General features: G+C 39.9%; 1 protein-coding gene across 3 annotated transcripts in view; it reads right to left on the bottom strand.

Annotated features, from left to right (window-relative positions):
* Positions 1-25,960, bottom strand: part of NYAP2 (neuronal tyrosine-phosphorylated phosphoinositide-3-kinase adaptor 2) — a 263,310-nt gene that overhangs the window by 63,146 nt on the left and 174,204 nt on the right. For all 3 annotated transcript variants that reach the window (XM_067740380.1, XM_067740379.1, XM_067740381.1), the window contains one exon: positions 11,209-11,418. In XM_067740380.1, the coding sequence (XP_067596481.1) occupies positions 11,209-11,418 (210 nt within the window). The remainder of the gene's footprint in view (positions 1-11,208; positions 11,419-25,960) is intronic.

Raw genomic sequence — 25,960 nt, forward strand, 5'->3', positions numbered from 1 at the left:
ATAATCAGATCATAACACCAGCCCACAGATGCACGGGTTTCTGTGAAGATCAAATGAAATAGCACTTATTTTAAAAGCTAACACATGGTATATAAATATCAGGCCTTATTTTAAATGGATAACCAACAAGGTGATAAAGTTCAATTCCATAATTCAGGCTAAATATAATTTGCAATAATCTTACAGCAAATTTTGTAATTCCATCAGATTTTTTTTGCCTGTGTATTTATTTAACTGTTAATTTGAACATAAAGGACCTTAAAATCGTCTGGTTTCTTCAAGTCACAAAAATGTCTTACTGAAGTAATAATTTAAATGCTTAGTTCCTTACACTGATTACAATTTTGAACTTTATTTCAAGGAAACTCTTCTCTCCTGGCCCATTCAGGCCTGCTCCTGGTACACGGAGGAGGCGGCCTCTCTCTCTTTGCCTGTCTCTAGGTTCTTACCCTGCTGCCCCCAGCTTGATCCCCACCAAGTCTGCCCTCACAAGGGCTGAGGTAGAAGGAAGGAGGAGCGGTGAGGGGCAGGAGAGGTCTTCTGGCCTGGCACTAGCATGAGCCAGCATGTCTCACACTCTGGTGTAGCAGGGAAGGAAAGAGAGGTTGATATTCTCTTCCTGGGGTGCTTTCAAGTATACCCTGAAGGGCCCTCATGGTTAGCTATCTCTCACCTGAAGATCTCCTGGCTGTTTGTCCACTGGGCATCCTGTGGATGGACCTTGAGCCATGTCCTGCAGAGTCCTTGCTGTTCCTGGCAGTCACATGACCTAAGCCACCTCCAGTGTTTCTCTCCTAATGGGTTTCTCTCCATGGCCTAACCTGGTCCACGGGAAACACACTTTATACACATCTTTAACCCATCGGCAGTAGTTGGAGAGTGACTTGCCAAGCAGCTGTCTGCTCTGTGGTCATAGGCTATTCAGCTAACCTCTTGTACTTTTTTTTTAACAGTGTCCCTTCAATAACTAGAAACAAACAACAAGATTTCCAGGTGGCCCCGTGAAAGTCTATCTCACTTGATTTTTCACTGGGGGGAGACACTTCTCACTTCTCATCGCTCCTCTATGAGGGATGCGCACACACACACACACACACACACACACACACACACACACACAGTCTATCTCGGAGTCTCTAATAGCTGGTTTCTAGCCTCTCAGCCTCTACCCCCTTTCCTAGGCTAGAGAAGGGAGTTCAGTTAAGGACAACAACATTCACTTTGATCACCTCCTTTGCAAATTCTCATTCTGTGGTCTAGCTCTTTGCCTTGGACTGTGGGAGTAATCACCTCCTATCATTTTGTAATTAGCCTGCCGCATCTTATACCCTGCTGGTTTACATCCAAACCCCATAAAGACACACGTTGGCTTCTTAAAATGGTTCAGACCAAGTTCTCCTTTTCTGGTTGTTTCTCAAAGCCGTATCACCAGTATCAGGAGAAACACCAATGAAACCATTTCTCTGGGGAACACAAATTCTAGCAGCCAGAAGTGGCAGTTTTCTGCTTAGAAGTCAAAGTGGGATGATTGGAGATATGACTTACATTATTCTCCAAAGACTCTCCATGTGAGAATTCTGTTATGTGTTTACTACTAGAATTCAGAAAGGGAGAGTTAAACTCTAGAGTGTGAAATTAGTGAGCAGAACCTAGAGCTGGATCTGGCCAGTGTTGGCCGAGGAAATAACCCAGCATCCAATTAGAACTGGGAAGAAGAGCAGATGTGGAAAACCGAGTTCTGGTGCCTGAGCCGAGGGTACAGAATGACAGCCTTGAGGGTCGTAGATGCGGAAGCCCACAGCTGCCTGCGGCAATGCGGACGGAACCAAGCAGGAAGTTAGTCAATATCCTACAGCGAAGCCTGAATTACCTTGGGGCCTGAATCCTATCAGACTGGTTTGTAGTCCCTGCTGCATTATAACAATGAACATAACAGAAATGACAGACCCCAAATCCACAGACCCCAAACGGTTAAAACCACGACAGTTAAAAATGATGCTTTGAAAAGTGGGATGGTGGAGCAGAAGACGGGAGGGTGGGTTTTCACTTTTTTCTTTGACTTTTGGGTTTTCAATAAGCATGCTTCAGTCAAATAATAATAAAATATTTTCATCTGATGGAAAACCAGCAAAATTCAAATAGACCTTGGCGGCTATAATCAGTTAATGATTTCACACTTCGCCCAAACTCGGTGAGTTAGAAAGACACTTGCTGAGTTTTGTTCTTCAGTCTATGGATCAGTTGGGTAGTTTTTCTGGACTGGGCTGGGCTCACTCATGCATCGTGGTCAGCTGTGGGTCAGGTACATGTTTCTGCTCTTTCATGCTGTGTTTTCTCACATGCTTGGGGGTTGGCTGGCTGAAGGCTGAGGACTCTTGGTTTTCCTCCGTATGTATCTCATTCTCCAACACGCTAGTCAAGTGTGTTTACGTGGTGGAGGTAGGGTTGGAAACAGTGAACATAAGCATTCATGGCCTCTGGAGGCTGAGGCTCAGAACCGACACACAGTTACTTCCATCTCACTCTATCCGTCAATGCAAGACTCAAGGCCAACCCAGATTTAAGGGTTAGGAAATAGACCTTACTTCTTGATAAGGAGCTATTAAAGCACATTGCAAAGAGCACGGATACAAGGAGAGGGGAATGATTGGGACCGTTACTGCAACTACAGCATCCCAAAGGTGCCAGACCACGTGAAAAAATGGAAGAGGGAAACGAGAAGAGCGTTCGGGAATTATGTAGCCATATTAATGTTTACTGTTAATCAGGTTCTAAAAGTAAATCTTTTTCATCCACACTTCAGTGAGTGAGCTGCAGAGAACACTCTATCCCCTCTTACATGCCTGGTTCCTACTCATCATGCTAGTACCAAATTTAATATCACTTACTCCAGGAAGCCTGTCTGAATTACCTTCCTTTTAGACAGTGAATAAATCATGTGATTGTTCCCAGCATTTCCTCCTCATATCATTTATAAGACTCTGTTATTTTATTCTCTGTCTTCCCTGCTGGACCAGGAGCTCTGGGTGGTGGTGGGGGTCTGGTCTATCACGTTTATCTTGCACCCCCAGCACCTAGTCCCTGCATGGCACAGAGTAGATGCTGAATCAACTTTTGTTAAATGAACACAAAGGGAATGAATGACAATAGATGAATGAATGTCAAGTTGGGTGTTTATTAAAGAAATGTACACATTTGTGGATATCGGTATTTTCTTGTGATACCCATATCCTTGCGAACCTGGTTTTAAATCCATTCATTGCTACCAAGTAGAAAAGAAACACTGTGAGAATTAAGATTACTCTTTGATAGCTACGTATAACGCAGCAAGCAAGTTTTAAAGCCTGACCTGATATTTTCTCCAAATTTCACAAGTGCAAACTGAAGAGAATCCAAAAATGGCCTTTACACTGGCCAAAAAACTTTGTTGGAAAACGTACAAATAAATGAAGCACAGGTTGTTGCGCTAGTAGTGGCCTTATAACCAATTTATACTCTGTGTAACTGAAGAAAACCTTATCTTTGCAATGCGCTGAGCTTTCCAAAGGAAATATTCAGTCTTAGCCCTAGAAAAAAAATCAGAGACATTTCTAGTAAAATTGAATGGGAACAGAATAAGCCACGGTCTACGAGCTATTACAAGTCAGATTTGTACCAGACTTTCCTATACATTTCTGAGTTTAATCCTCATAATAACCTACATGGTGAGATTTCCTTTATCTTTTCTGTAAAGATAGAGAAACTGGGGCACAGCCGTGTTACATAATTTCGTCAAGCTATTAGCACCAAAATGTTAATTTATTAACATTGTCATAAAGCATGACTTACTTAAAGAAAAAGAAAAACTATATCAATTTATTACGGTTTGCCAGGAATTACTGTTATAAGTACTGTTCCACAATCCCCAGTCCTACTGCCCAATGCCTGCTTCTTGCCTGTTTTTCATTCTTGCTGCCCAACTTGTGCACATGGGAGTCTTCCTGGATATGAATATTTCTGAGTTATGGTTGCCAGGATGTTTATCAGCAAAGTTAGCCAGTCATTCCAGGTTATCAAGTAAAGTATGGTAAATATGTTTCAGAACTTCATGAATCAACTGGTAATTATCAATTTTCAAAGACTAGACTCTTAAGTTCAATTGCAGTTCCCTTTCCTGAATCCCAGTTTTCTGCTGCTTTTATTAAATGGTCCCCATTCTGCTAAATCTTCTTCCCAGAGATCCACTCTTAGGTCTTTAGCTAACACCCTAACATCTTTGTGACCTTTCCAGTCTTAAAAGGCATGGTTAGAATATGAATTAGCGTAGAAAATGTCTTATGAACCATAGTTTGGGGTGCAGGTGTGCTAAATGTCATGCTGGAGACAGAGCTCTCACCATTCCCAGCAAAACAACCCATGACTCCTTTCTATTTCTCTTGCTACCTTCTTTGTTTAAATTCTGCTCAGTTCAAGGTCCAGCTCAAATGCCACTACTCATAGGAAACTTTCCTTCATTACCACAGACGATTGAGTCTCTAAGCTCTCCTGCAAAGATACGTGCCAAGGTATCTGGGATCATACTAATAACAAGTATTTATTTAATATTCATTGTATTCCACACACCATGCTAAGTGTGTTAATATGTTATCTCATTTAATTCTCACCTTTACTTTGCAGTAGCATCTATGAATTAGGTACTATTACCATCCATCTTTTGTGGCTGAAGGTCAGAGTGATGACGGGACATGCCCGATGTCATCACTAATAAAAACAGAGTCTGGATTTAAATCCAGATCTTCTGGATGCCCAAACCTCAGTGCTCAATGACTATATTATACTTTATTCACACACTTACAATTAATATAAAATTTCCTCTATTATTCTACAAATGCGGTGTGCAAAAAATGGTGTATTTCTGTTTTCTTCAACTAAAATTAAATTCATACGTTTTCCACTTCTCTGAACTTGTGTGCACAGGACTCCTCGTGGATACGAAGGGCTGACCCATGAATGGTGGTGGAAAATGCTTTCCTTCAATGGATCACGAAAAGGCCCAGAACTGTTCTACAGATCAGAACGTACAAGACGGCACCTTCCGTCTTCATCCCACACTGGTAAACAGCGTGCGAAGCTTGGAGTCTGTCTTCCAAGTATAACTATCCCCTTGAAGCATAAAATGCCACATTCTGGAGTTCAGAACCATAAAGCAGAAAGTCCAGCCTCACTGCAAACCCCTTGGAAACTGCACCCTAACTGTCCTCCCTCCCAGTCAGAGACTGGGCCACTTTGCCAGGATGCTGAGAAAGGATTAGGCCACTGGTCCTTACTATTCATGGAATGCCAGACCTCTGTACCTTTTCCAGAATTAAGAAATTCTCCCTCCCTTCTTGACCATCACAGGTCACATGTCTCTTTCTAATCGCCCCTCCTGTTCTCAGCATAGCTTCTCAAGGAGCTGCAGTTTCTAGAAAATAAAAACAGGGCGACAAGGTATTTACTGGCACCTGCTGTTTCTGCTGTAACCCAGCCTCTCTGTGATTCAGGGTCAACTGCACACCTCCACCAACTGGTCATCGCTTGATTTTACTTTATTTTATTCTATTTTGTTTTGTTTTCTGTTTTTTTAATTTATTTTTTAAGTTTTTATTTTATATTGTATATTAGTTGAATTACAATGTTGTGTTAGTGTCATGTGTACAGCAAAGTGAGTCGGTTATACATATACATACATCTCTTCTTTTTCAAATTCTTTTCCCATTAGGTTATTACAGAATATTGAGAAGAGTTCCCTGTGCTACACAGTAGGTCCTTGTGGTCATCTATTTTAAATATAGTAGTGTGTACATGTCACACAAACCAGAAAATGCAAATTGACATCCTTTATGTCTTACTCAGCCAGAGGAAGCAAATGATTTGATTCAATGTTTTTAAAAAATTTAGCTCTATTGAAAAATTGAGAGATTTCATGTTACAGTAATTAAATCTGGGAATTGGGGGTGAGCCTCTCTCATGGCGAGCATCAACTGGTACTGAGTAGCTTCTGCCCCCTTGAGATGCTTCGGTACTTTCCAGGTCACCTGCATCTCCATCATTCCATCCTGATGTTTGTCAGTTTGCAATAGATTTCCTCTGCAATGCCAAAATACTTCTCCAGGTTTATGCTTCTAACAAATGTGGAAATACATAACTTAGACCAAAAGAACTTCAAGTTTCAAGAAAAATGGGGAAAATACTTTCCTTTGTGAGAGCAAAGAATAGTGGTATGTATGCAATGCATAAGCAAAACATATCCATTCTGAAGAAGGCACCTCTCCTAATTCACCCACTGATGCTACCTGCCTGTCACCAGGCATCTCAGTTTGCATCTCATGGTGGACATTCTCACAGAGCAAAAACACACCAGGCTGAATACACAGAAACTGAGGTCATTTGAAGATGGTCTCATTTATAGACAATATAGGCCTTGCTAAGCCAAAGCCTCTGAGTTTACTTCCCAAATTGCTTTTCCCGTCAGGCAGGCCTGGCAGGACCAAGCCAGGAGAGGTCTGCCTCAGCCTTTGCTCATCTTCCTCACCCCATGTGGAAAGTTCTCCCTCTATATTTCTACGCAATTAATAATAATAATAATAAATGATTTTTAAACAGACCTGATACAATCCTGGTTAAAGACTCAATGTCTCCCATTAAGCCCTCTATCCTTTTTCCAGCCTGCCCTCATTTTTTGTTCTCTGAATGATTTTAAATGTATAGTAAAAAGTAGATAATAGTGGAAATAATACACTTAATTATAATCTAATTCATTTATGCTCAATAGTTTTGTGTCATAAAGAAGCAGAGTAATATCGTAGAGTGGCAGAGACCGTGTTTTATGTTTTATGTAACCCTATAGTGTGTGTATGTATGTGTGTGTGTGTTTGTCCCCAAAAACTATCACAGAGATGGATAAAAGCTTGCAAACTATTTGTTGATTGATTTGGTAATTGAAATCTAAATTTTTGTTAATACAATATTACTGGTATAATTTCTACTTTTTTTTTTTTTTTTTTGCGGTACGCGGGCCTCTCACTGTTGTGGCCTCTCCCGTTGCGGAGCACAGGCTCCGGACGTGCAGGCTCAGCGGCCATGGCTCACGGGCCCAGCCGCTCCGCAGCATGTGGGATCTTCCCGGACCAGGGCACGAACCCGTGTCCCCTGCATCAGCAGGCGGACTCCCAACCACCGTGCCACCAGGGAAGCCCCTAATTTCTACTTTTTCTCATGAGCATTTGGGTTCCAGTCCTCCACCACCTTCAAGACTCTCCCCCTGGGGAATCTCTGATTTACTAAACAACGGTGACTTGAATAAAGTACCACAGCAACCAGTGGCACTCGCTGTTCATTAGAGCTGAGATCTCCTGACACGCTCACCCACTTTACTTCAGCATTTCCTCCATTCCTCAAAAGAGCTGTTAAGAACAACCATTTCAAGTGGCTAAACTACTTTTGTTAAAGCAAATAGTCTGTGACTGGTAGCAGTTGGTGTGCCTTTGTATGCGTGTGTGTGTGTGTGTGTGTGTGTGTGTGTCTATGTGTATGTGTTAGTGAAACAGACAGAGAAAGAACCAGAAGCAGAAAGTTGATGGACACAGAGAGGGGGGATTTAAAAGTGGAACTGGTGGAACCTTCTTATATCTTGAGCATTAGGTGTGGAGCTGGGTACCTCCTTGTTTAGGGAAGAGGGTTATCGGTCGCAGTTCTGGTGTAGTGTAGGAAGGGGATTCATAGTCCAGTGGCCCCGTGTCAAGGAAACAATAATGAAGTGTGAAGAGAAGACAGATAAAGAGTAAATACTGACTCACTCTCTTTTGTTCCAAAAAGCAAGTCCAAAATGCTCTCTTCACATAGTTATTTGCCTGGACAAAGGCCATCTCACTGATGAGGGTTACTCTTTAGGGTGTACACCATTTGTTTAAAACCCCAAAGGTGCGTGAACTTTATATTCAAATATCAATATTATACCTTTTTTGCTAGTGGAACTATGCCATTTTCTAGTATAGAATTGGCACATTTTAAGCTCTTTCTTTTTAGAAAAATTAAAACTGCCAATATAACAAATAGTTTGCCTTTTCTCCTCTTACCCTCAAAATTGGAATAAAATAGCCCATTCTCAAGGCTCTGATAACACTTTTCCACTCATACAAAGGTAAAAAGTTGCAGAACAGAAAATAACATTTGTCTTGTTGGAGGATTATAGGAACATTGTTACCAGACCTATCTGTACAGCTGCAGGTACAAAGGATTCTGGCGCCAGGAAGTTTCCAACAACCAGCCACAACGCCTCCCCTTTTAGTATAAAAAAAGCTGGAATTCTAACTCAGGAAAGATGGTTCTTTGGGACACTAGTCCACCATCTTCTGGGTCTGCTGGTTTTACAAATAAAGTCACTATTCCTTGCCCCAACACCTTGTCTCTCAATTTATTGGCCTGTCGTGCAGTGAGCAGTCAAAGCTTGGACTCATTAACAATGCTGACTATCCCTGTCTGAGTAAAGGGTCTCCCAGTCACCCATGCTTGAAGCCTTGGAGTTACCATTGGATCTTTCATGATGAAAATTGAATTATATTATATCTATCTTAAAAATATTCAAATGACTACAAAAGTCCACCACATAATGTTCAAAACCTAACCATGATGGGGCAGATAACTGTCCATTGCTTATGCAACACTCCATCCCCATCCCTGCAAATAGGCTGTTGATTTCATTTCCAGGTATAAGGCAGAGTTCCCTTGATTTAAGGGAAAGAAAGGCCCTCTATAAGCCCATGATGTTTCCCAGATCTGGCTAAGTAGATCAAAGAGAGCATCTGAAGGAGCATGATGCCCAGAAATGTCTCCTCAGCTTGTGATCACAAATATAACCATCAAGGGTAGCAGAAGAGAAGAGTTAGAAGGATAGAAAGTTCCTTGGTCCTCAATGATATCACTGAACAGTTGCAAGACTCCTGCAACTGCCCACCTCCAGACCCAGCACTATGGAGCGTTAACAGAAGCCGGTATTACTTTAGCCACTGTTAATTGGTACTCTGTGACTGAAAGCATTTCTGTTTAATGCACAAGACCCTTCAGGATTCTTACTATCTGGTCCCACCCTACTTTGCAGTTTCTCCACCTTCCCCAACCCTTCACAGCAAAGGTTCCATCCTGTAGTGTTTTAGATTTTCTTTTAGAAGGCTGACTTATTTCTTCTGTGTCCTCCAGGTGAGCAGCTCTTGATGGTTCAAGCTGTAGCTCAAAATGTTACCTCCTCAAGCAATGATTATCAATCCACCAAAAGCCTCTGATTGTTTTTCCTGAAATCACACCCTCCCAAGAAAAATTAATTTCTCCTCTGTGTTGCATATTATTTCTATATAACACATTCTGTTGCAATGATCCATTCATCTGTCTTGCACTTGCCTTTGAGTCCCCAAATATGAGGACGTCTTACTCATGGCTGTATTCACAGATCCTAGAACAGTGGCTATTTTACGTAATAAACGCTCAGCTAATGCTTCTGGATTTTATAAAATACCCGTGGTCACAATAGGAGCAGATACTATTCATGGTTTTCTTGGATAGAACTGGTACAAACTTAGATAATCATTAAAAATACACTACTAATAAACCTAAAACTAATCACAGTTCCCAACTGAATAGTGATGTCAACCTTCTTTGGGAGTGGCTTTTTTCATTTCTACAAAATGCTATTTGTTCCCTATGGGTTTTTTTTCTTTCTGACAAAATGCACAGATATCTTCTTCTCATATACCTATAGATATTTATACTTTACTACCAAAAATATATTTTTAGAGTTCTGATAAATTCACATAATGTTCCTTCTCTGCGAGTTGAACTCACGCTGTTGATTACCCATGTGATACATGATATGGCTCCATCACCAAAGCTTTCAGTTACATTTTCAGTCTGAGGAAGCTGTTGCTCTACCTCTGCCTGGGTATTGTTCTAGAAACATCCCTTCCCCAATATAGAGATCTTCATCCCGTTCCAGTTTTTTTTTGTTTTCGTTTTTTTGGCTGTGTTGGGTCTTCATTGCTGCACGCAGGCTTTCTCTCTAGCTGCGGCGCACGGGCTTCTCATTGCGGTGGCTTCTCTTGTTGCGGAGCATGGGTTCTAGGCACGTGGGCTTCAGTAGTTGTGGCTCGCGGGCTCTAGAGTGCAGGTTCAGTAGCTGTGGCGCACGGGCTTAGCTGCTGTGCGGCATGTGGGTTCCTCCCGGACCAGAGCTCGAACCCACATCCCCTGCATTGGCAGGCAGATTCTTAACCACTGCGCCACCAGGGAAGCCCCCCTGTTCCAGTTTTAACTTGTGCGTGACTGTCAGAGAGACCACAGGCTAAACTCATGCTAATTGCTTTCCAAGATGAATATCAGAGTTGAAAAAACATTAAAGAATTGGTCTTTTCTTCAGAGCTCTAACACTCTTAAGGAATAGAAATCTGAAAACTACAGGCAGTTGCTTGATTATTTGCTGTTTATTTCAATTGACAGCTCTCTGAGTCCACCATATAGATCAATCAGTTCAAAGCACACATATTCTGCCTTTTAAAAATTGATGTTTAATAATATTTATCTATTAACAATGCAAAATTGCATCACAGATTTTAATTTCAACTTGTGAATTTAAAGGTGTGTTAGATTATAATTTTCCAGCTCTTTTGACCTACAGGGAAACTTAGTACCTTGCCCAATGACCAGTTACTGTCTTCAGCTTATTACTGATACATCAAACGTCTCATAATATTTACTCTCTCTACTGCCTTCATATCGTCTTTGCTACATTTTTATCCTCAATTTTACTTCCTATTCATTTTTTCCCAGTTGTCTAGAATTTTTTTGAAGCAAAGGAGGCATAAACTCTAAGTTACTTCAACTTTATAAATGTAAACTGCTTTAGATGAGCCCCGAGGATTCTTTTTTTTAAGCAATTTAGTGCAAGACAGTTGGAGTTGTAAGGGCTGCTGCGTTGCACAGCTCCGAAAAGCACCATTCACTTCTCTATCATCCATGTGAAGAATGTTCCCTGTAGTGTGCCACATGCTGTCACCTCCTTTTGTGTGCAGGGCTATTTACGCTGTCTCTATGAGTAGAGACAGAGATATCTGTGGTTATGGTTTTCTAAGTGATAATTTCATAAAAGCAGTTTCTAGACACCCGAGGACTTACCGTCCAGGAGAACATTATCTTTCTTACCTGAGCTGTGGTTTCCTGCTAGCAAGGTGGGGCTCACAGAGCATCTTCCCAGTCTACTGGTGACCACAGGTGGCCCAGGTGTTCCATCCCATTCCTGAGCTTTGATAGGCTCTCTGGAGGAAGATGCCCCATGATGTCCTCTCTCTTTGTTGTCCAACTTTGGTATTGGTTCCGTGCTGTGGCTCCGAACTTTCAGCTCCTCTGCTGATTCTGTGTATTAACCAGAATTACATTCTGTTAAACAAGAGTCAAATCCTTCCCAGATTCCTTAAATATTAAAGAATGATTTTCTAAAATATTTTAAATATATTTTTGGAAATTTAGACTTGTGTTGAAGACTACATTTAAATAAAACAGGGACAGATCACATGGGTCGTTTTTCTGAGCTGTGCAGGTTATTATCAGCAGAAAATAATTATCTCTTCGGAAGTAGAGAACCTCAATGAATATTCAGCATTCTTTAGTAACTCTTCCCTTCTGCTAATCTTCAAGGAAACTTCATAAGGAGCACTTTACACTCCCTCTCTTTACTTTCTCATCTTCTCTTCATTCTGCTACCCACTGTGACATGAATTTAGCCCAGCCACTCTACTAAACGTGCTTTTGCTTAAATCACCTAGTGCTTTTTAGTTGGCAAATTAAGAAGACATTTTTAAGCCATTTGATTACTCTTTGATTACTGTCTTATTGATATCTTCAATTTTCTTGGCTTCACTGATGGGCCATCTTCCTGTGGTGTGCTCGCTAACACCACTGCTGTGTCATTCATACCTGTTCTTCCTCGGAGAGTCCCTCACATGTTGGTTGTCCCCAGGGTTCTAGCTTAGCCACTGTTCTCACTCTACATATATTCTTTCTGTGATTTCATCCTCCAGGATTCAACTAGCAATTGTCTGATGGCTAGTGATTTCTAAATAGTTTGTCAGAAGTCTGGAACATTCTCCTGAGCTGCAGACTCATTTATCCAACTGCCTACTGGATGAGTCCATCCGGATGCCCCTTAGATAACACAAATTTAACATTCACGTACTGTACTGACACCATTTCTTACTAAACTAATGGTTCCTTCTGTGCTGCCAAACATCCAAGCTAGAAACGTATCTGTCTCTTTCTTTAACCGCTACTCTCCAAATCCATCAGTCTGCAAATTCTACAGATTTTATTTCTAAATATCTTGTTTTCCCTTCTGTTGCACTTTGTATCATGTCTACCTCAACTGTTCTGGCTCAAGCTCTAATCATCACCCTTGAATTATTGCAACCTGCCTCCTTGACTCTGTCCTTGACTCCCCAAAATACAAGCTCCGTTGACTGCCAAAGTGATCTGTTTAAAATGAAAATCTGATCAAGTGTTTTTTTCAGGGACTAGATGCGATAGCCATTCTGTAAGGCATGTACAGAAGTGTTTAAAAGCATATGTAGTTTGGGATTAACAGAAACACACTACTATATATAAAATAGATCACCAACAAGGACCTACTGTATAGCACAGGGAACTTTACTTAATATTTTGTAATAACCTATAAGGGAAAAGAAGCTGAAAAAGAATATATATATATATATATATATCACTTTGCTATACACCTAAAACTATCACAACATTGTAAATCAACTATACTTCAATTTAAAAAAAATAGCCAATGGGAAAATTTTTTTTAATAAAATCACTTCCTAATTAAAAAAAAAGCACATGTAGTAAATAAACATGGTTTAGAAGTGATATCCACTTGCTACATTCAGAACGATGTTATTTCAGAGAACTGATGTGATAGCCATTCTGTAATGCACATAGATAAGTGTTTAGAGACAAAAACAAAAAAATACAAATCTGTTCTTAATGTAAACCCTGACTAAAATCCTTCCAGAAGCCCACTGTTACCCACAGAAGTATGTCTAAGCCCTTTACAACCCACAAGACTCTCCACCATCTCACTCTTTCCTGCCTCTCTAACTTTTTTACTTCCTACCTGAACATTGTATTCAAGAAATATCAATAAATTGGCTGTAGCTTCCTCTTCTCCACTCCACTTCCAACAAAAACTTCCAAGAAAAACAACACTGGTTTCTATAGCTACCATCTCCTATCTCACCTGCTTTGAATACCCTTACATCCTGTCCTTTAATTGGGGAACTCTTTCCTCAGTCAAGGTTACTTTATTTAAGTATCCTTGAGGCCTCCCCATCCCATATATCCAGCCCATGTTGGGATAAAGTCATCTCTGCACTGACACTGTCTTGTATCATTTTTCTGTGTACCTGTTCTTCTTAAAAGACCCAGAGTTCTTTAAAGGCAAGGTCTGAGTTTTTTTTTTTTTTTTTTTCAGTACTCGGGCCTCTCACTGTTGTGGCCTCTCCCATTGCAGAACAGGCTCCGGACGCGTAGGCTCAGTGGCCATGGCTCACGGGCCCAGCCGCTCCGCGGCATGTGGGATCTTCCCGGACCGGGGCACGAACCCGTGTTCCCTGCATCGGCAGGCAGACTCCCAACCACTGTGCCACCAGGGAAGCCCTGAGTTTTGATTTTTGCTTTTTTCTCCACTTGGTGCCTCTAGCTCTTAGCATATTGCTCAGTAGGTATTTAACCAATTCATTTATCGAGTACTTTTCCCAACTCCTCCGGCATCTCTCTGATGTGTGTAGAAAATACAACATTCTTAATGGAACAAGAGGATCAAGCCAGTGTTACAAATGTACTGAAGTGGCACAGAGCTAATAGTATTTTCAAAAATCTGGTTACCTAAAAATCACAAGTTGTAAAATTCACCAGGTTGAAAGTTTAATTCAAATAAAGATCTTTGAGAAAGACCATAGTGAAAAATTACAGAAATGGTTCAGAGAATCTGTATTTTGTTTTCTTTGCATGTAAGTTCAAACACTCATCATCTTCAAGCAGTGTGATAAGACAGATGTCACACTTTGGTTCCCTATTATCCGAATCTGTGGGGCAGAGACAGAATAGGTTATAATATAGTAAGCAGCTGGGTGAGGGATCTGAGAGGCCCAGCTGGGAGCCTTGGCCATTGTGGCCATATGGCTGGTGGCCCATGACATTGAGCCCTTGGTTTCTCCACTTGGAGCTTCATTTTGCTTAACTACAAAATGGAGATAATACCAGCCCTGCCTAACTTTCCCCATTTAATTTGAAGGATCTAATAATATCCTACATTTTAAAATATTTTAAAAACAAAACAGGGCCACACATGCAAAAAGTAGCATTCATTTAAAAAATTGTAGTAATTTGTCATTTATGAATTTATTTATTCTTTCTACATTTGTTTTGGATAATCACTGAGAGACTGAAGATACAGATAGAAAACTGCCAGACCACATAGAAAAATAGAATTCTAGCTGATTATCTACAATAACCAGCCCAGAAAGCCAACCTACAATCTATAATTCAGACTTGTAGAAATTCAGACCACTATCTCTAGCAAATAATAACCTGTATAACAATTGGTCCAAAGCAGCCAGGATTTGATTAAAAACTGACAGCTTCCCCAGTTTTTGGCCCTGCTTTTAGCATAGGATCAACCAGAGAAAGTCAAATATGTTCCCCTAACCAACGACATAGGATGTCCTGCTTCTAGTTAGGCTGCCTATAGCTTCCCTATGCCAACAGCCTTCACTGGGGGTGTAACTGAAGCCTTCCCTTTTTCCCACTATAAAGCTTTCCCACTCTTCTCCCTGCCTTGAGTCTCTGCCAAATGTGGTGGCTGACTGCCTTGCTTCAGCAAGGCCTGATGAAATAGCCCTGCGTGTTCTCATTTGTTTGCTCTTCGTTTATTTCCACATTGCTATGGTTCCTTCCAGCTCCCAGGTGCTATGCAGTTGTGTAAACACATGTCAAAAATATCATTCTATGAGACAGAACTTAAACCAGGAGGGTAGTTCCATAAGAACAATCTTAGAAAGATCCCAAGCTTAAGTCCCAGTTATACTGAAATCAAATATAAGTAAAAATATTTTAAACTAATACATTCCAGCAAATAACCATAGCAAGGCAATTTAACCAACACTTACTTTTCTGTGCCCTGAGTCAAATGGAATAAAACCAGTATCAGAAAAGAACATCCTAGACTATATCCAAGCTGTTTATTCACAGTTTCAAAGAAAATGTAGCTCTGGCTTCCAAATGTCACAGCATCAGAACCTAATGACCCATCTGTTTCACCTCACGTTCTCTTCCAGATTTTAAACTAACCATTGGGATGTTTGCCTTATTATCAACCTCTATGTTTTATTCCCACTGCCATCATTAAGCAGTTACAATTTTTTTCTTATCTCTCTCTCTCTCTCTCTCTCACACACACACACACACACACACACACACACACATACACACACATATACACACACACACACATACACACACACACAAACACACAGAGTCTTCTACCACTGGTATTGAAATTAACCAAACTAAAAAAAATGCTCTCATTTAACACTGGGTCCAATACTGTTCCTGCAGGTTCGGACACTATTTTAAATATGAAAGGCTGAGGATGTCAAAGTCTACCCACCAACCTCAGTTTCTTTGGTCTCATTCAAATTACTCACATACACACACCAGGGAAGTGTCATTTAGGTCTCAAATCTCAACTAAATAAAAGTCCAGTACAGCTTTGGGAACAAAAAGGAGTCTTTTTTTTTTTTCTTCTTTCTTTGTTTTCAAGTCCCAGAGGTTAGCTTTCAGTGAGTTTTGGCAGGTATATTTAGAGAAACCTGAACAAAAGGTTTGCACAAATCATGCTACTCAGACTTGTGCCGGTGTACCTTCACATCCTAAATAGAAGGCAGACCTGAAAAATCTGTAAGAAAATCATAAATGTATTATTGAGCATTTTATTGGGGAATCAACCAGGTATCCCGTGATAGTCAAGAAGAGCTTCCTACAAAATGCATTTTCTAATTAAAATAAATACGAAAAACTTTAAAATAGCTGTTGAAAAGAGACCAATGGAAAGTGGACAATTAGACTAAGAAATTCATACAATAAGACATATTGAATGCTCAGAGAAATCTGTTCAGAGGAATAAGGATGTGTTTATCCATATCCATATATCTCAATGTTGTGTTAGTTTCTGCTGTGTAACAAAGTGAATCAGCACTACTTACAATAGCCAGGACATGGAAGCGACCATGGTACATTTTTACGTGGAAACTGAGTCCTTTCAGTGTTCACAGTTAAGCCCCAGTATGTAGAACTGGGCAAACTACGAAGAAGTTGCTCACCCTCTACCATGGAGTGTTGACTATTGATCTAAAATCGTATTCTCACATTGAAATCTGATCTTACTATGAAAAAAGCATATATTATTGTATTGCACTTGTCTTTCATATTGTGCATTTTACGTATCACTGTCTTAAACTTTTTACGGTGCTTAAGTTGAAGATGGATAAGTAAGGATAAGAGACCAGGAGTCATCTGTTTATGACCAACATATTCTCTACAGGATGCCAATCCACACACTGCATGCTGTGAACTCCTTTCTCAAAGTTTTCCCATTTCCTGCTGCTTATGCTGTCTGTGAGTCTGGATTTGTCTCCCCAGCTTCTAACTCATTCCTCTCTCTCCGTTCCTGCCCTGGGCCACCTACAATCACTTGGCTCCCCAGGCGGGTGTCATGGCTTTCAGCATCAGATCTGCTGCCCACCAGACATTGACTTCCCCCAGAGTCTTTGATTCACTCTCTCAACGATGAAACAGTACTGAGGACACTTATAAATCTTCACGACCTAAAAATCCCTCTCAAGTTCTAGAGACAAAGAAAACAATTTGCAGTGATGGACCGTTACATATGGCTGTCTGGGGAACTACAACCGATTAAAACTGTTTTATCCTCTCTCCAAAGATGTTTCTTTTTTTTTTTGGCTGGAAAGATCATGCAATTATTTATTTATATGTCTGGTCTCCCCACCAGACCATAAGCTTCTTAAGCCTAAAGACTTCATCTTTCATGTTGGTACTTAATACCTGATATCAGTGAAAATCAACTGAATGAATGTGTCATCCCTGCTTCACTCAGGACAGTGAGCTTATTAGCTTTTACCCCTGGATGTAACCTTATCTTAGGCCATGACTCACAGCCTTCCCTCCAACCTTTCCAATCTCACCCGGCACATGGGCCATGGCATGAACCAATAACCCTCACTGACAAACATAAGCTAATTACTGTAGCCAAAATTATTTTTTTGTTAACCCATACATGTTTCTAATTGACTTGCGAATGATAGACCAGAAAACAAGTGATCTACCTGGGAAAATTAGTATTATTTGGAAATATGAGGAGTAACACTGCTTTCTTGGGGGACATAAGACTGCATTCTCCTTTCTTCTTTTTTTTTTGCAATATTTAACAGGATTAATTTACCTTGTCATTTAATTGCTTCTCTGAACATCTACATGATTCAGATGACTTAGACAAGAGGCTTTTATATTTGTGGTTTGTGACTGCTGTTGTACTAAAAATTTCACACTTTCACATAGGGGTCCCTTGGTTACAAAATATGGACTTAATTGTGCCTGGCAATATGGGGACCAAAGCTCATGTTGCTGATGAGAATTCGAGTTTCCTACGGATGTAAAGAATGCTTCAGAATTGTCCCCTCATATCGGTATAATCATCAAGATCAAAGTCTCTCTATTCTATTCCAACTGCTGAACCATGGAAATAATGAAAGGTGATCAAGGCAGATTAATTAGGCAGAAAAGACAACGAATTTAAACTCTAAAGGAGGCACTGCACTAAACTGCATTATCAGATGGGTATTAGAGCTGAAAGAGACCTCGGAAATCCCAGTCACAACAGCTCATCAAAAGCAAGGTGTGAGTGTATGTAATTGCTGAGGTCTGCCTGCCTTTGGGAGGGTAGCCCCAGGAAGGGGGAGTTCCCATCTCATGGGAAAGCTGGACACAACTGAGAACATATTTAATTGCTGGAAAGCTTTTATACAGTGCTCAAGTTGGCCTCCCTCCAAGCACCACTATTTGTTGGTTGTTGGTCGTCCTGTTTCTGAAACTACTCAGAGAACTAGTCTAATTCTGTGTTTAAGTAAACACCCTTTAGAATCCAGAGTGAGGGAGTCTGTCTCCCCTTGGTCATGTCATCTTCAGAATACAAATCTAGAACTCTCGCTCTCCTGGTCACCCTGGCCTGGACAATAATTGCATGTGATGGTGTCTTTTAAAACTGCGGGGTCAGGCTTCCCTGGTGGCACAGTGGTTGAGAGTCCGCCTGCCAATGCAGGGGACATGGGTTCGTGCCCCGGTGCGGGAGGATCCCACATGCCGTGGAGCGGCTGAGCCCGTGAGCCATGGCCGCTGAGCCTGCGCATCCAGAGCCTGTGCTCTGCAACGGGAGAGGCCACAACAGTGAGAGGCCTGTGTACAGAAAAAAAAAAAAAAAAAAAAAAAGAACTGCGGTGTCTAGAGCTGATCAGAGCCAGACAGCCTGACATGGTTTACCTATGAGTCTAGGTGGGCGCTGGGGTCCTCCCTTTGCACTTCCATTATTCTACCTCCCGAGTCCCCAGAGAAAAGAGGGCAAAGGCTCCCCTGTCTGCACAATGAAAGGGCACCAGGGAGCAGGGGCAATTTTTAAATTTTTTATGATTGCTTCTCTCATGTGAACTTTGTCATTTGGGGTCAGTTATGTCAATTCCAACATCTAAGGGATGCCTTCTCTTCAAATATATATAAAGAACAATAGCTCAGGTATCTAGAGATTCCATGGTTTTAAAGAAAACCAGAAAGAAAATCCAGGTTTGTGTTAAGAAGGCAAATAAAGTAAAACCTTGGTTTTAATAAAATAAATGAGGTACATTATTTAATAAAATAATAAAACAGATGCGGCACATGGAAGTAGGATAGACTTTGCAAAGAATCCTAATCATTTGACACATTTAAAAAGAGCTCAGAGCTTTTACACAACTTGCTCAAGGTCACACAAATGACAATTCGTAAAAACCTGATCAAGGTTTCCTGACCACCACCCAGCAGGTAACTCTCACCCTAAGACACAGGAACTCACATACTGACTTATATTCAAAAGTTATTTTTTCATGGTTGCAAAGGATGACGCTTATTCATAGGGCAGAAAAATAAATAGAATTTTAAAGGCCATGTTTGGTCTTCAAAAACTCTCAACCAAATGTCCACATGATTTAACTACTCGCTTTTTTCAAGAGATTTTCTCTACCTAAAAAACCTTCACTGAAGTCATCAGGCATAGCTCAAATGTTGACATATTTTAGTAACACTTTCTTTAAGAAATTCTAGTATTGCAGGGTGATGAGAGACATTTTTCTCAAAGAACACAATCTATATTTTTGTTTGTTCTCCTAAGGCAGAAGCCAAGAGGACCTGTGGGCAAAGACTAGTTAGATGCTGACCAAACTGTTTGTTCTCTCTGAGCACCTAGAAAAATCATACTTCCCAGTATTCCTTGCAGTCAGGAAGAGCCATACAACTGATTTCTGGTCGTTAGCATGTGAGTAGAAGTGATGTACGCCACCTCCAAGTTTGGTCCTGAAACTTCCCACAAAACCTCATCCTCTTGCATCCCCCTCCAGCTGGTTGGGATTTTCTGAGGTCCTAGATGCTGGAAAAGCCATCAGATGGAAAATCCCCAATAACGAAGGGGAGAATAGTCTATTTTCCACTGAGCCCATTAATTCACATGTCTGTGACATATGTGGTGGTCTGTGGTGGTCTGTGACATGAACAAGATATAAGTTGTATTCTATTAAGCCACTGAGGTTGTGGAGTTGTTTGCTATAGCAGTTGGACTACTCTACTACAGATTTCAATAGATAGAATTTCTCATTTTCTCTCCTGTAAAATATATTCTAAATATAAAATCCTTGGTAATTCCCTCATGGCCCTGTGGTTAGGACTCAGCGCTTTCATTGCTGGTGCCCGGGTTCAATCCCTGGTTGGGGAAATAAGATCCTGCAAGTCTCACGTGGCGTGGCCAAAAAAATAATAATAATAAATAAATATAAAATCCTTGAGTTTCTAATGAGGACATTTGTATTGGCATACTGACAGAAAAAAGAAGGGCAGAAAGGTAAGTTAGATTGCCAAATATGGTAAAGGAATTCAGCAAGCAATGCTTCTCTCTTAGCTCTAGTTATAATAAAAACACTTTACAAAACTGATAAATACATCTTTATTGAGTATGCAATAGATATTTTATACACTATGGCTTCAGTAAGTATGTGCTGAATGTACAAGTGGATGAGCGTCTGAAATCATCATTCAAATAGCTTATAGATTTTATTGATATTAATTTGAATGAAGATGTCATCCAATTTTTTTCCAAATAGTTTTTCATCCAAAAGAGTAGCAAAGAACAAAATCTCTAAGAAATAATTTTTTAAAAAGATTATTTTTTAAATATTCACAAAGAAAATACTGACCATTTCTTCAACATAAAAATAATTTAGATATAAATAGATACATTTAGAAAAAAATTCTAAATAAATTAAAATATTTTTCTCAGAACTATCAAAGCAGTAAACCATTGTGGAATGGGGTTGAGATGATCTGGAAGCCATTCTCAGGTCAGTTCAATAAAACAATTCTCTTGGGCCTTGGTTTTCTCAGATACAATTATAGATTTGAAATAAATTATTTCTAAGTATCCTTCTAAGTCTAAAATTTTATACATCTATGATACTAAAGTTCCTACTAAAAGCAAAATAGTTCATGAGGTTTCAATAATATGATTATATCTGTTCTAAAATATTTATTTCCACTTTATACTTCAGTGTTTTACATTCTTCAAGGTGATTTTTGTAGTTTAATAATTCCTCTTCCAAACAAAACACAGTAAACTTAAAATAAATAAGAGAAAGTGAGCTCTTTAAAAGCACCAATGATTTGTTTAGGATCATCAGCAAACCCAGAATCCAATTTTTTTTCTTAACACTTGATTAGAAGAAAATAAGGGTCCTGGTATAAAAAATACAGATAATACCCTCAATGTTTTCCCTTGTCAGTAAAAAGGAAAGTGAATGTTTCCTAGTCACTACTGGAAAGGCGGGAATGCCAGTTACAAACAATGTCTTATAACACCAGCAACAACATTTTGAATTAAGCTTCTATGTAATCAGTGGCTAGATTAGGTCAGAGGCTGCACTAGACTCTTTACAAATAATATTATCAATCTTTCCCAGGCAGGTGTGATGATTTCCTTTACTGCTAAGGAAAAATGAGGCTCGGTCCTCTTGCTTAATAAGCTCCCCAAGGCCAGTTGGCGGTGGACAATTGGAGGAGTCAGGATTTGAACCTGGGTCTCTCTGAACAAACAGCCACAGCAGTGAGGCTTTGTTTTGCTTGGTTTCCTTTTGTTTGGATTCCTATAAGGAGGATTATTGACCTTATTTAAAAAGAATCAATAACTTTCTTTTTAGAAATGCGAAGATTGTAGAAACAGGAAATTCATATGATGAGATTTGGGAGAAATCAATTGTCAATCTAAATCGTGTAAATTACAAACAACTCAGCTTCTGCGACACATCAACATACAAATTATAAAGAAGTTCACAGTAGTTTTCAGATGGGAAGTAGATTGGATTAATACTCCTGCAGCATACTGTGTAATCCAAACCATAGGTATCAAGAGATATTTATCAATAACACTGAAACAAGTCAGAAAAACCAAGAAAGTGCATTTTCTAAGACTGGTTTGAGAAGTTCACTCAAAAATATTTTTTTGGATTGCTTTGAAAAAATAAATGGCCAGTGAAGAAAACTATATATTTTTTCTGTATTGTATTCAATTAATGATAAAATGTACATGCCTCGCTCCATCTGTGTAAACATCTTGCAAGCCAGGCACTGTTGACAGTGAGAGAATAGGACAGCGAACTAAAACACCATGACATCTACTCACATGGGGCTCCTACTCTAAGAAAGAGAGAAAACAATTACATGAACTAATACAGTCAGTATTTGAAAAAACAAGGAGAGATGGTGGAGTATAGTGAAAGTGTCTAACAGCTCATTTTCCTAGTAGAGCAGTCAAGAAATCTTGATTGAATAGTGATTCAACAAGTGACAAAGGGGAGGCTGAGGATGGGCTCCATGAGTTTTGCAGCCCGGGAAAACTAACTGTTCAATGCACACACAAGTTGGAAGAGAGAAAGAGGGTCTGCCCAACTACAGCAGAGAGAGGAAGAGGAGGGAGGTACTAAGTGAGGTGGAGAGATAGAGCTGGGTCAGATAAACAAGGTCTCCTTGGGGCAAGGGCTTCATTGCAAATTCTGAGAGCAAGGGAAAGCAACTAAATGTTTTTTTACAGCGATAGACCAAAAAAATATATTAAGACTTTTAAAAGATCACTCTAGCTGCAGCAGCGTAGAGAAGGGACTGATGTCTAGTCTTGTAAGTATTGGGTTGGCCAAAAGGTTCGTTCAGTTTTAAGTAAAAATAAAAGACACATTTTCGGGCTTCCCTGGTGGCGCAGTGGTTGGGAGTCCGTCTGCCGATGCAGGGGACACGAGTTCGTGCTCCGGTCCATGAAGATCCCACGTGCCGCGGAGCGGCTGGGCCCATGAGCCATGGTCGCTGAGCCTGCACGTCCAGAGCCTGTGCTCCACAACGGGAGAGGCCACAACAATGAGAGGCCCGCGTACCGCAAAAAAAAAAGACACATTTTCATTTTCACGAAGAACTTTATTGAACAATGTGTTCACTAACCGAATTAACGTTTTAGCCAACCCAATACTTATTTGTCCTTGATAAAAAATCTTTAGAGGGAAATGCGTGAAAATGAGGGTTTTGACTGGTTCTTTCCAGACTTTTCCTAATGGAGTGATATAATATTCCCCCAGCCTGTATTGCATTTCCATCCACAATATATTCTAAAAACTTGCTTCTAGTCCAGCTCCCTCTTTTTCTGCATCTCAAGCCCAACCAGCTTGCTGAAACCTCAAAGTCTATCAATTAATGTGTTCATATAGGTGAAAGGCAAATTCTGCATGGCATTAACACCTACAACTCTTAATGGACTATACGTATCATTCACAAAATGCTTTCACAGTTGAATAAGTTGGGAAAATGCTGGGCTACACAAAGTTAAACAGCCTTGTTCTCTTAAGATTTCTTCAAGTCTTTAACAAATTTTTGTACATTGTGCCTGTCTAGGAGGTTGATATAAACTGCAGTTTCTTGAACTTATTCTCTAGGGCATTTGTTTGTTTGCTTGTTTGTTTCTCCCTACTCCAAGAAAAATCTCATGGCTTCTATAGCTACACAGAATGTACTCTGGAAAATGAATGGGTGGCCCCCTGACAGCCTGCTGCTAGTAGAGATGAGGTTGGAATTCAGACTCAACCTCATTCTATAACATAGTTTTGGAGAAAAAAATAAAACCCTGGTATGCAGTCGAAATTTCCAGTTATTTACTTTTTCCTTCTCACTGTTATGGACCTGGACTGTGCCATCCCCCTGACCCCAATTCATTTGTTGAAGCTTTAATATTGAATGTGACTGCCTTTGGAGATACAGCCTTTAAATAGGTAATTAAGGTTAATGAGTCATAAGGGTGGGATCCTAATCCAATATGACTGGTATCCTATTTATAAGAAGAGGAAGAGACACCAAGGATGGACACCCACAAGGAAAAAGCCATGAGAGGACACAGTCAGAAGGCAGCCATCTGCAAGCCCAGGAGAGAGGCCTCAGGAGAAACCAAACCTCTTGATACCTTGATCTTTGAATTCCAGCCTCTAGAACTGTGAGAAATAATTTTTTATTGTGTAAGCCACTCAGTCTGCAGTAGTTTGCTTTGGTAGCCCTAGCAGACTAACATACGACTGTACATGAAATCTTAATCTAGTTCTGCTACTCTCTAGATTTTAATTAAGGTAAGGAGCAATATGAAGAAATGAGTGGAGGAAAACAGATGTTTGTCGACTAACTGCTCTGTGATTACAAAATTCTCATTTTACTGATGAAGAAACCAGTACATGCTGGTGAACAATAAAGCCAAGATGTGACTCCCAATGTGCCTGACTCCAGTGTGCCACATTTTCCTTCTGAAATCCTATTTCTTTATTTTTAAAATGTGAGTATCATACAATATAAGATCACTTTTAAGGACATTTCCAAATATCAAATACTATGCTGTTATTTACATTTTATATGATTGAGTTTCATATCTTTTATTTGGAGCAAATTTAAATAAAGACAGTGTCACCCTGAGCCCGAGGCAACCAGGGCTCCTGTCCTGGGCACTGAACTTTGGAGATTCTCATTCTGATTCTCCTCCTGATGCACCCTCACCATGGGGCAAGAAGTCTAGGAGGCCAAGAGCCTGTGTCCATCCAGAACCTGCATCCTCTCCTTCTAGACCTTTCCTCATATACCCTGAACCCCAGATCTTCCTGTGTTAATAGTCCCAAGCTGGTTTCCAGGCTCTTTCCTTGAGTGTGTCTTCCCCCAGACTGATCCTAACAACAAATTCCCAGCCTGACAAAATAGCACAAGCAAATACTTTCAAACAAAGGGTAGAGAGGAACGATGCTTCAGGTTCTATAATATATTCAGACTGTCTAGAAAAAAGGCTTTATATTAGGAAAGAATGGGACCTGAATTTACATAGAAAGGGAGAAACAAATTAAGGAGGGTTTTGAGGGACGGGCTTCAGAGTTTGTACTTATTTTTGAGGAGTAGAGTATGGTGATGTCATCAGTATTAAAGGAAGATTCTCCCAGGAGAAGTGTGCAAGAACTAGGAGGACAAAGTGTAAGGAGTTATCCCAGGCCAGTGTTTTATTATCAGCACCATCTTATCTCTGGACATATAAAATCCCCAGAACTCCTGATATCACTACCTTAACATCCTGATGGCATCAACTTCTTAAACATCCTTTTCACTGTATCCTACAGACATAGATACAAAGGTGCAGAAATATAAAATATTTAGTTGCATATCTTTTTATAAACAATTTTTAGCGTTTGCATCCAATGCAGATGAACCTGTGACTATCGACAGATGAAGATCATTTTTTTTTTGGGAATTCAAAATCTATCATCTGTTCAATGACAAGATAATCATTTTTTATTAACCAACCTCATTGTCTGGTCTTAATCTGATGTCAAGATTTAGAGAGAAAAATATCAGACAAGGTTACATTGAGATTTCATTAAATAACTGCCCTGAACCCAGAGTCAATTCTCTGCATATTAAAAATGGAACATAATTAGGGAAAGTGTCCTTATTGTTCGACAATCCTTTTTACTTCAAAATAGCGCATAAAATGCAAATGTCTCCCTATAATTTACCACATTAAATATTTATGCCCACAGCTCTCTACAGCCCCCATAATGCCAATGGTGGCCTTTTTGTTTTTCTTTCCCATTTAAAATGACAGGACTGCAGCTCATCTTACCTCTCTCTACCTCTAGTTCTTCACGAATTTGATAGAGAAGCTACCAATAAAAATCTCTTAGTGGGACAAAAAGAATACTAAAATACTTGACAATTCTAAATTAAGAGTTTTAGGGTTATAAAATCTTTAAACCTGGATCAGTCACACATTTTCGGCTTAGGATGTTTTAAGATATCTACATTTTTTGACAAATTCCGAAATCATATGCAAACAATTATAGAAGACCTGACACTAGTGTCATGCTTAAGTAGGACACAAGGCAGCAAATTAACATAAAGCTAACAATCTAAAAAAGAATCTTCTTGAAGAAAGGAGGCTGTAGGGACATGAACATATGTGAGCTTTACATTTTTC

This window comes from Pseudorca crassidens, chromosome 6, assembly GCF_039906515.1.
Source record: "Pseudorca crassidens isolate mPseCra1 chromosome 6, mPseCra1.hap1, whole genome shotgun sequence".
NCBI lineage: Eukaryota > Metazoa > Chordata > Mammalia > Artiodactyla > Delphinidae > Pseudorca > Pseudorca crassidens.